At 44.7% G+C, this 11,661-nt stretch overlaps 1 protein-coding gene across 1 annotated transcript in view; it reads left to right on the top strand.

The window, feature by feature from the left end:
- Window positions 1-3,594: 3,594 nt before the first annotated feature.
- doc2b (double C2-like domains, beta) overlaps window positions 3,595-11,661 on the top strand; it is a gene marked incomplete at both ends in the record, with an annotated part of 128,255 nt that continues 120,188 nt past the window's right edge. Inside the window, one exon of the mRNA XM_084073789.1 lies at window positions 3,595-3,922. Coding sequence (XP_083929915.1) covers window positions 3,595-3,922 — 328 coding nt within the window. The remainder of the gene's footprint in view (window positions 3,923-11,661) is intronic.

The raw sequence follows: 11,661 nt of genomic DNA, 5'->3' as shown, positions 1-11,661 counted from the left end.
ACAGCCAACCAGAGGACAGCAGGGGTAGCAGTCCTCGAATTCTTTAGTCTTTCAGACAAAGCGAGGTTTTTCAGCCTAGCCTTATTGTGTTCTCCAGCACAATGGGAATGTGTATTATGTTTGTCGGACACTTTTGTTGTACAGTATTGTATGTAGCCCTCGTGAAAATTGAAAAGGACATTGCAATTAGCCTGTTATCACACACTCCTCAGGCTGTTCAAGGAAGTTAATTACATGTGCTATTTAGTGAATAATTTCCTCCCTCCACAAATGGCCCCTATAAACTTAATGGCCTTAATAGTCCTATAAGTCACTGAAATGATTATTCTATTATTCAGTCATCTGGAGGACTATGATGGTGCATTGAACAGATATTTGCAATGTCCCCTGGTTTGCTTCTGATCTAATGACCTGTGTGGCGTGATTCTCCCTCTAAACTCAGCTTACTGTCTCCGAACTAAATCGAGAAAACCATGGAGCAAAAGTAATATCTTAAAAAAATAAATACAATGAATTAAGTTATTCATTAATTAAAAAAATCCAATCCACATACAGTACATATGAGAGACGAAATGACACAGGTTTCAGTGTGATCAGAGTCCCTTTGACTTCCATTATCAAACTGAAGTTAATTTCCAATGTGAACAGAAATTAGTGGAGGTACTGCTGTGGCCTGCTGACAGCGTGCATAAAAAGATTGGCGCTGATCGGTCCAGTGGTTTAGCTCCAGACAGACAGACAGACAGACCCTGACGGCTAGCCTCTTGCAGAGTCATGCTGTAAAAAGTGGTGGGACTTCAAAGGGGGCTCAAAACGTGGAACAGTGCCCACAAGGCAAGAGTCAGCCACTGGAGGAGGAGAGGAGATTAATAAAAATAATACATGTATCATAAGTATGGGTTATTATGAGCATTCGTTCTGTAGTGCTCTCTCCACTGGACCAGCACATATAGTTGGTTGGTATCAACACAAACGTCCAGTGAGACTGCAATGTCCCAAGGTTTGTTTTTCTTTCTGATAAATGTGTTCATTCATTTATAAGGATTTGTATAAGCAGGGGAAAAGTACATTGAGCCGAAGAGAAATTTCTATATTGCATAAATATAATGGGCAGTAAAGTAACAAACTGTTATCTGAGCTTGAGCAGAATACACCAACTAAACCACATGAACTCTAGTGCCCCTATTCTGAGGTGAACATCTAGCGAAAGTAGTAGATCTACAAGTTCGCAATGCATCACAATGCGGCGCGTTGTTGTGAGATTATAGGTCGGGTATTTTCGGTGAAGAGATTTGGTGTAGAGGGGAAAAGGAGGGGACCAAGTATATAGATCGCTAGGGGACCCCGTGTTTAAGTACAGTACAGTATAATAAGGTTTAAGTAGTTAAAAAATTAATGTTGAAAGGAACTTTTATTTGACTCCCATAATCTCTCTAACCTGACTCCGCCAGATGGAAGAAGCTTGCTTCACACACTTGTTTCACAGCCTACTTCCATCTGGGACCTCAGTAGCCCAACCGCTGCAAGACGGCGGCCCGTTTTTTCAAGCTACTTGGCAGGTGATTGGATGGGACCGCCTGTCCAGGCCCGGATTGGCCGTCGGGAGGACCGGGACTATTCCCGGTGGCCTGCCCTCTAGTGGCCTGCCTGAAAAAAAATATATTATTATGAAAATTGATAAAAAAAATATATATTTTTTTTTTGCATCAAAAAAAAATATCAGGTCAGGCCAGCCATCCACAGCCAGCGCGGCGCTTAAGTGATGCAGCAAAAAAAAATCTCTCCTAAGCTCAGGCCAGGCCAACCACAGTCAATTTCAATTCAATGCAGTCAGTGTTGCTTGCAGCTCAGTGCAGCTGCGGGCCTCCCCCCTACCTTTAACCCCCAAAAAGGCCCCCCTTTTGTAAGGCCCCCCAAAAATAAGGCCCCCCCAAAAAAAGGCCCCCCAAAAAAATGGGAGTCCCACTCCGGCCCTGCGCCTGTCTATCACCGTCTGGGCGCACTAACTCCAACCAATCATATTGACGTGTCTACATGACGTATAGTAGCTGCACCAGCAGTAGTTCTTTTGTAAACTATTCAACCATGATGAATCGTGTAAGAACTACAACGCAATAAGCGCTTCTCGATGGCGTCACATCCGGTCTCGCCAAGATCCCACCCCTAGCAGTCGCTGATTGGTTCAACCCGCCGCGGTTCGGCGTAAGCTCCAGTCTCTGAGCGTCGATCCCAGATGGAGGCTGTATTGTGAACCTGTGAACTCAATACCGCCCCATCTGGCGGAGTCAGGTTAAAATCTAACCTCACGACTCAGTCAAAACACAGAAAATCTACGTACACCTCCTGCAGAGAATGTGGAAAGATATGCACCTTCTCACATTTCCTTATTATATCGATCGCTGCATAGATTTGTTCTCAGCATCATTTTCATGCGCACACACACCCGTGATGCATAGCCCTTGAGGTGTAAGGAGCAGCACAGCCTCTGGAGCGAGAGCCAAGCAGCGCTTTTAGACTCTTAGTCTTGTTATGACAACAATGCTCAGTGGTTTGGCACCAATTGCTCAGGGGAATTTAATGGTTATCTTTGCACACCGCCTTAGTTTACTGTGGACTTGCTGCACTGCTTAATTTAAATCAAATGGTTGGAGGCTTAGAAAGGGCCACTTTGAATACCCCAGAGTGCCACACTGCTTTGCCATCCTTCATTGAGCATAATTCACAAATTATCAGTCAGTGTCAGCGCATGCACGCACACGCACACGCACACACACACACACACACACACACACACACACACACACACACACACACACACACACACACACACACAATACGCACACACACACACACACAATACGCACACACAGCCCTTAAGGATAAGACTTAAAAAGACTTAATCATTGTCTCACGTAATGAAACTGGAGGTTGTGGGGGGGGGTATTGATCTATCTTCTGGGTAGAGTATGTCCGCGCACGGCGCGCACATGTGTGTGTGTGTGTGTGCGTGTGCTGCCGCCGAGCTTCCCTCCCACTGACAGATGGATGGGTTAATATCACAATTAAGCACCTCGGTCGACGGTTCCTGTTTACCGCTTGGTTGCTAAGCAGTGACATCATCTGATCCCTCCTTCCTCTCTCCTTAATCCCTTCCCTCTCCCTCACACCACTCTCTCTCTCTCGCATACGCGGAGATGTGGGCAGGGTGTGGGGTATAGGGAGAGAGGGAGAGAGAGAGAGAGAGAGAGAGAGAGAGAGAGAGAGAGAGAGAGAGGTGGAGCAGAGCAGAGGGAGCGGGTAGATAGTGGGCAGTGAGTGAGTCTGTTAGACAGCATGGTATGAAGAGCTGAGCAGAAGCAGCAGGTCGCAGGCACAACTCTCCTCACAGACCAGTGTAGCACAGCCCACCAGAGCACCTGGACCGCTTCCCCCAGCGCCCAGGACAACATCCACCTCTTGCAGAAGAACGGGGAGGGGGGGTGGGTCCTGATTAGTTTTTTTGTTATTGTTTTTTTTTGGGGGGGGCGTTGTTTTTGTTCTGGGGGAGGTCGGCTCTGCGGCCAGGCAGGGACTGCTCCCGGGGGGATCGCATGCATGACACAACGCAAAGGCGAGAAACCCACCATCAGCATCCAGGAGCACATGGCCATTGACGTGTGCCCTGGCCCTATCCAGCCCATCAAGCAGATCTCAGACTACTTCCCCCGCTACCCGCGGGGACTGCCTCCCTCGGTGCTGCCCGCCGCCAGCCCCCAGCGCGCCGCCGCGTCCGCGGGGGGCGCGTCCGACACTGACCCGGTCCGCTGCGGCGAGGATAGCCCGGACCGGGCTTTGGCTGGCGGCGCCACAGCCGCCACCTCCTCGCAGGCCACTAAGAGGGAAGAGGAGCCAGATGTGGAGGGCTATGACTCAGATGACTCCAGTGAGTGACCCTCCCTCTCTTCCTCTCCTTTACACTCCTGTGCTGTGATTCTCTTTTTGCCCTCCCCCTACCCCCCTCCCTTGATGTTGCCCCCTGACTTGTACATCTGCTACTTTCGGGGCGAGATACAAAGTATAAATCAGGCTTTAGATGTCTGTCAGCCGTGCCTAGTGCTTTTAGACCCGCTCCCCACCCCCCTTCTCCGATTACTCTCCATTTTTACCACCGGTTGCCAGGCATCTCTGCGGTGGTTTGGCTTTGTGCCGTTATCTTTCACCTTTCCCTTTCCTTTGACTACTCCCCCCATCTTTTTATTCTCCTCTCTGAGGTCTCCCGTTGCGAGTCCATATGTGTTTTTTTTTCTTTTTTGTGGTAGTGGGTTTGATTGTTTGCCATGGTGCTTCCAGTTCCTAACTCTTGGGCTGTCGACAGCCAACTGTTGCTGCTGCTGCGTTGACTGACTCCAGCGGTTCCGCTCTGCTCGTCTAGTCTCGCCTAATGAGGACGAAAGACGCATGATGAGGCTTGATGATGATTTAATGTCCCTGGTGTAAATGTGTGCTGTGTGATTGTGTATACCAGATTCTGTGCCTGTGTGCCTGTGTGCGTGCGTGCGTGCGTGTGTGTGTCCCTTTTTATTTCTATCTATGTATTTATCCAGGGGTTTCTTGGTTCATGTGTCTCCACTGTCGATCACCAATTTGTATGATTCATTGCTTTCTCTCTTTTTTCCTTTCCTTCTGTGTCTGTCAGAATGAACCAGCTGCCGGCTCCTCCACCGACTAATACACAGCAAAAACCCTCTGTGTTTATCTAACTCTGAGAGTGTAAAAGGGGAGTCCATTTTCACACTCTCAGAGTTAAATGAATACTGGGGGGTTTTGCCGTGTACATCTGTAGGTGTATTGTTGAGCCTCTGGGAGTAGAGGTTGTTTACATTCATACACAGGCTTTGGCGAGACAGGGAAGTTATGTGTCTCCGCTCTGAGCATAATAGGTTTGTGCGCAACGCGTGTGTGTGTGTGGGGGGGGGGGGGGGGGGGGGGGGGCGGGGGAGGGGGAGTGTGGGTGCGTGCATGCATGGATGTGTGTGTGCATGTGTGTGTGTGTGTGTGTGTGTGTGTGTGTGTGTGTTTGTGTTTGAAGGCACTGAATCAGGTGCATGTGCCTGCGCTCGTGTCAATGCAACAATAATGACTTGTTGATCATAGAAGGGAACATTCCTTTAATCTAACGCTAGGTTGTCGCGAGCGATAGAATCACAGAAGGAATTGAATCCTGTGCTGGACAACAAGGTAGGGGCTCCGCCGTCAACACAAAACCAATGGAAAGTCACAGATGTAGAGAGAATTCCCTGTTAAGAGACTCAACCTTCTAATAACCCCAACAATACCAAACCACTTGTGCTCAACAATGGGGTGCAACAATTAATCAAATTGATTAATTGATGTATTCGATTATAAGAAATAATAGGTGATCAATTTTAACAAAATAATCGATTTTGTGGGAACTTTTAATATTTAGCTTTTCCCTCAAATTAAATAAATTTGTGAAATTTGCCAAGCTACCAGCTCACAATGCGCATTGTCTTGTAGATCAGCTATTTTTTGTTATTTTTGTGCGACACTGTTGTACAACCAACAATATGGGGTTAAAAAGGTTAATCAGACTAATCAATTTAGTAGACTATAAAAAAATCTACTAACATTTTTCACGTTGATTGTTACAAATTATCCATACGCAAAACAACACGCTTCTCGACTATCCGATTAACCGAATGACTAATGAACAGAATAATCGCTAAGTACATAATCGATAGTTAACTCAACAATGCCTTTTCTCACGAGGTGCACTGAAGGGAATGGCTCCTGGTGCTTTACTGTCAGGGTTCTCTCGTGATTGCAGGTTAACGTGTGACAGCAGCGAGGCTTCTCCAAAGAGTTAATCCATGTACTGTCACATGCACGAGGGCTTAGGGCATCTCTAATCCAGAACTGGACAGGGGGGATGGTAGAGAGCACAACGAACAGGTCTGGTCTGGCAGATGTTCATCTATGCCTTCGTGAAAGGATACTATCGTCGCTGTAGGGCAGAAGCCTTGTATCTCCGTATTTCATCTTGTTATGTTTTTTTTACCATTAATGCATGCTCTATTTTATACGTATACTAAATGTAGCAAAAGTATCCAATGTACAACTCACAACGTGTTGCATTTGTTGTGAGCTTGCCTATTATGACATAACAGGCTAAATTCAAAATAGGGACGCCAAGTTTTTAAGTGGTTATGGCTGTTTGTGGGTTTTATAAATATTTAACCAATTAAAGGTTGCGACAAAAAGTGGTTAAATAATAACTACATTGGATCTGTTGGAATACTTCTCCCCCATTCCCTGAAAAGTAAAACTTTTGTACATAAAAGGTTTCTGCTTAACAGCGGAGATACGCTCTTATCAAGAGAAACAGAACAGGAGAGTAGTTTTCTCTCGTAGTAGTTATGAGAAAGTAGAGTTCCTTTCCACTCTGCCTGTCATATACTGCTGTGTGCAAATAGGATTTTGTATCTGGCAGTGGTATTTGTTTGTTTTCTGTCAACAGCAACGTGGTGTGTCTGCACAAGAATTAATGCGATTCATTACAGAAACACTTCAGTATACGTTACATGCTTCTTATTCTGAGAGAATTCTGACTGAATGTATAATGTAAGAGCTACATTTGGTGGCTTTGACACCATCCACCACTTCTGTGTCTTCTCTGCAATTTTTCACATCCTTAAGCCATACTTATCAGGGTAAATCGGTGGATGAGTTGTTCTATGCACCAGCTTATGAATAGGCATGGGAAAATTACAATTCATGGTCTTGAGAGGGAGCTATTATACATCACATTAGTACTTGCGTCCAAAGGTGTCTGTTCGGCATGCACTGCAACTCTGCACGCTCCCTACAGACAAACCCAGCCAGACAACGCGTTCACAGTGGCACCAAATTAACGATCTGATGAACACCTGAGGAGACATCAGCGACACACCACCATTAATCTACCGTGTCGGTCTGAGACTGCACAGTGCATATACTGTGACAACGAATGAATATTAATAAATAAAAGTCTTGGAAGGGACTGCTGGCGGAGGTACCAGAGACCAGCCTGCCATGACAAAAACCCTCACCTGCAGTGCTAAATGCGTCTAATGAGGGGAGACGTGGTAAAGAAAACAACTAGGCTCTGATGATGCAACATCCCAAATGATCCCTATAGGCACAGTTTATGCCAGGGGAATATGTGAGGAGAGAGAGGGTTTCTCGCTGGAGGCTCACTCGCTGGAGGCTCACTCGCTGGAGCAACTAACAAACTTTGCTTCAGATCTCCTATTTGACCACATGAATCCTAGAGCAGGGGTTCCCAAACTGGGTCCCTAAATTATTTTGGGGGGGTCCCCAGATGATTAGCTTAATGTGGAACATGGTTTTCTCACTCAACAATAAACAATCCAGCATACAGTATTAGTGTATGCTATACAGGGTATCTACACATTTCTAATGACTTTTAATACAATATTGGCCAAATTGTCAAATATTACGTAGGAAAGAGGCAAACATTGTGAAAATAGCCAAAAGCTTTTAGATATTTTCACAATATCTGTGGAACCGAGTCAAACTAAATGTAATGCCTACAATTCCAAGCGCTTGTCAGGGTAGGGGGCCCCCAGTTCAAATATGATTATTTTGGGGTGTCGCAGCCTTAAAAGTTTGGGAAACCTTTGCCTTAGAGTCCCTATTCTGGGGGCACAAAACATTTTCAGATGGCGGGGGGTCTGTGGCCAAATATATATCATTTTGGGGGTCCTTTGCACAAACACATTTTAGAACTACTGATTTAGGCATTTGCAGAATATATATATATATATATATATATATATATATATATATATATATATATATATATATATATATATATATATATATATATATGTGCTTAAGATGAATGCATAACAGATGGTATAACAGATGGTAGTTCTATAAAGTGGACCATGAAATAATTTTGCTAAGCCACATTTGAAATGAAGGCTAGGCTGGTTAAGTAAAGACATATCTAGAGTCTTTATAAAACATTTTTAATTGAATAAAGAGATACATTTGAGTGTACTGTACAATGGAGTATCTCGCCTCGGGTTAGGGTCTGAGCACAAACCTTTCTAACTTTCAAATCAAGGCTACTTGGAACCATTTAAGAGCATGGATTTCAAGTATTCAGTTTCTTATCGTTTCTATCATCCTGGTGATTCAGAGCCATTGACCTCACACCGTGAAAAACTTCTCATCACCTTCTTGGCAGTGTGTAGTGCAATTTTAGTTCAAATGGAACTCCGGCGGAGCACAGTGGGGTGATTCCGTGCAATCTGTTGCTTTGCAACAGTTGGATTTGATTCGACTGTCTCTGTCAAAGATGAGTTGTGACTTGATCTGTCTCCACTACCACATCTAAAGGCCAAACCGCACACCAATGCAACAAGTCGCAACTCCTTGCATCAAATCAGTTTTAAGGCCAGTCCACACCAATGCAACTCCTTGCGACTGCCATTGGGGATAATGGTTGCAAGTACAGTAGTTGCATGTTGCAAGGAGTTGCATTGGTGTGGACTGGCCTTAAAAGTAGAAAAAGGAGCTAACTCCTTCCTGTTTGTGATTTAAAAAAGAAGCAGCCGTGGCCTAAATTGGTTCTGCCGGGCCTTGTGGGACTTTATCTATCATCTATATTACCCCCCTATTGGAATTAGTCCATTTGATTTCCACTTGACAAGCCAGTAATTAAAACTATGCAACTTTGTTGCTGTTGTTGTTGTTCTCTTCAGTTTTATTTCATTTAATTTTACCCCAGGAGACCATTGGAATAATGTTTTTTTTCAGACAGATTTAAGAATATAAGCTTGCCCCTCCGGACGGACGCGAAGCGTCTGGAGGTGAACGAATGGCCCGATTCCAATACCCTTCATTTGTCTTCCAAATGATCAACAACAAAAAAATAGGGCCCAGGTAAAAGCCAGATTCTCCTTTAAATGAATACTGAGGACTTGTATATAGTGTACGTATGTATGAGTTGAGGGCACAGAGAGGGAACCTGTATGGACCTGATTATGGAGTTACACTGGTGCCTCTGGTATCTACATGTCAGACCAGATGACAACTCTGTCAACGTTTTCCACATTGCATAATTTCCTCGCTCTGCTTTGCTGACCCTGTAGAGGTGGTCAAAAATCTCTGCTATTTTTGAACATTTTCTGTTTTGTTTTGAAGAAGAACACAATTCTCTTCTGGTAGTCCAGGGGCCAGGCCATATTTTGGTACCACCTAAGGTGACCGTAAAGTTTTTGTATTTTTGTCTTCCTACATGTCTCTAGTTTATATTTTGGTATGATAACCCTTCCAATCTTGTAGCTTAATGGCAGTTATCACTACCTACTGGCTAATGTATCCGGTAGGAGACACAAAGTAGAATCTTTGTGTCTCCTACACCCGGGCATCAAATTATTGCGACAAAAAACAAAATATATCCATGTATTCAAGGCTTTATAGGGTGTGCAATTGATAGAAAATAAATCATTTTTTGGGTGAACTCCTCCTTTAAGTTTCCCAGGGGGACTCTCTACCCCTTCAGCTATGACCACCCTAGACCGAAGGAGGGTCAACTTTTACAAGCTTATGGAAAGCAGTCTTTTTGCAAACACCAAAAATCTGAGAAGTTATCAATTGCACACCCCATGAAGCCTTGAATACATGGATATATTTTGTTTTTTGTCGCAATAATTTGATGCCCGGGTGTAGGAGACACAAAGATTCTACTTTGTGTCTCCTACCGGATACATTAGCCAGTAGGTAGTGATAACTGCCATTAAGCTACAAGATTGGAAGGGTTATCATACCAAAATATAAACTAGAGACATGTAGGAAGACAAAAATACAAAAACTTTACGGTCACCTTAGGTGGTACCAATTTGTGAAAATATCAGTGTTGGCCCCTGGACTATGGGGGGCTCTGGCACAAAACATTTTCTGGTGGTGGTCCGCGGCCAAATAACATTTTGGGGGTCCTTGGCATAAAAAAAGTTTGAGAACTACTGATTTCGAAGGCATTTGTAGAACGGGCCTCAGGTCTTAATGGGCTAAGGGTAGCAAATGGCAGCGTTCTCCCTTACTGTACGTACCAGATCACACAGGGACACCGCTCTCCCTCGCTAGGGGACCTGCTTGCTAATTTGCATAGCAGCAGCGGCAGTTTATTCCTTTTTTCCCTTTTTTTCTCCCCGATTAAATGTGACTCAACCTGTGATTTTAATTGAAATGGAAAAGTGCATCACCCACCAAGGGTCCTCGCTCCCCTGTGATGGGGGAGCAATCAAAACCAATTGGATATCGGGATCTCTGCCACATCAATTAGCGGCGTTCTCCTCCTGGAGGGTACACAGGCGAGCCGGGGGCACGTCACCGCCGGTCGCCACCACATCGGAATAGTTGGTCTGCCCCCCGTATGACAGGACCGGGCTCTTGTGTTTCGGCGAGATAAGCAACGGAGCCACGTACGGCGTGTTGACAGGAGCACGGTGCAGGTTGGGTGCGTTAACCGCTCTACCCTGAGACGTCTCGCTTTGGTAGGTCTGGCCTCTCCTCAGAGAGGGAAGGTGGAAGGAGCGAGGGCGCTTGGGGTTTTAGAACTGCTTGGTGAGGGAGAAAAAAAGCAGTTAATTCAGTCTATTGTGGAGGATAGTTGACATTTTGATAAGGAGGTTGGATTAATATTTCCAGAGAAAGGGAAGGAAGATATGGAGGTGATGAATGAAGAGGACGGGGAGAGGAGCAGAACAAAAAGGCAAACGTACCATAACGACCCATTTATAAGTCATCGTACGATGATGATGTTGCGCTACAAAAAATAGACAATCTATATACTGTACACTAACTGCACAAGCCCACAAAACTGAACATGTCCACAGATCCAGATAAAATTTCACACTGGGGTCTCATAACACACTCTTTAATGTAATGAGGGATTCCATTTGCTGCCCAGCCCACTAGCCTAGAATCCTATTAAAGGTATCTGTAAACTGTCATCTGATAATAACCTGGTGTAACACACCAGGCATGGCTTGTGGTTTCCTGACTAGCCAGGGGCTAATAAAGGTGGGCGGGTGAGTGTGCTACCGTTCACAGCATATACGTTTCATTTTATTTTATTGGTACTATTGGTGTTGTGAAAAGTATTGCTAATAATTGGGACTTTCCTTCTGCACTGAACATTTGCCCGCAGTTCTGCCTTATGATCACACAGAAAGTCTGCCTTTGCTTTCCCTTTATCCCACTAAGCCCATGATGTAATCATAATGCCAGCTATTACAGTACACAGACCCAATTTGACATTGGGGATGTCGTGAAAATGGGCAAATTGTGTTGTTTTTTTCGGTCACACTTTGTACACAGTGTTCATTTATCCATTTGTAACCCTGAGAGGGGGCAAATGGAACCGCAACGGTCCATTTGGATCCTTGCGGTTCCTTTGGTTACATTTGTCCGTTCTCAGAGTTAAAGGGAAACTTTGTTTTTTTTAAACCTGGGCCGTATTTTTAGATAATTTGGATCACAATCGAAGGGTGGCTGTGTTCCAAATTGGGTTCCAAACTACTGGAATTAGTCCATTCGATTGCCACTGGACAAGCCAGTAATTAAAACTATACAACTTTGTTTTTCTTC

Source organism: Gymnoscopelus microlampas (assembly GCF_963454915.1).
Source record: "Gymnoscopelus microlampas genome assembly, chromosome: 12".
Classification (NCBI taxonomy): domain Eukaryota; kingdom Metazoa; phylum Chordata; class Actinopteri; order Myctophiformes; family Myctophidae; genus Gymnoscopelus; species Gymnoscopelus microlampas.
Note: the sequence above shows the minus strand (reverse complement) of the source record. Positions and strands in the feature narration are given on the sequence as shown.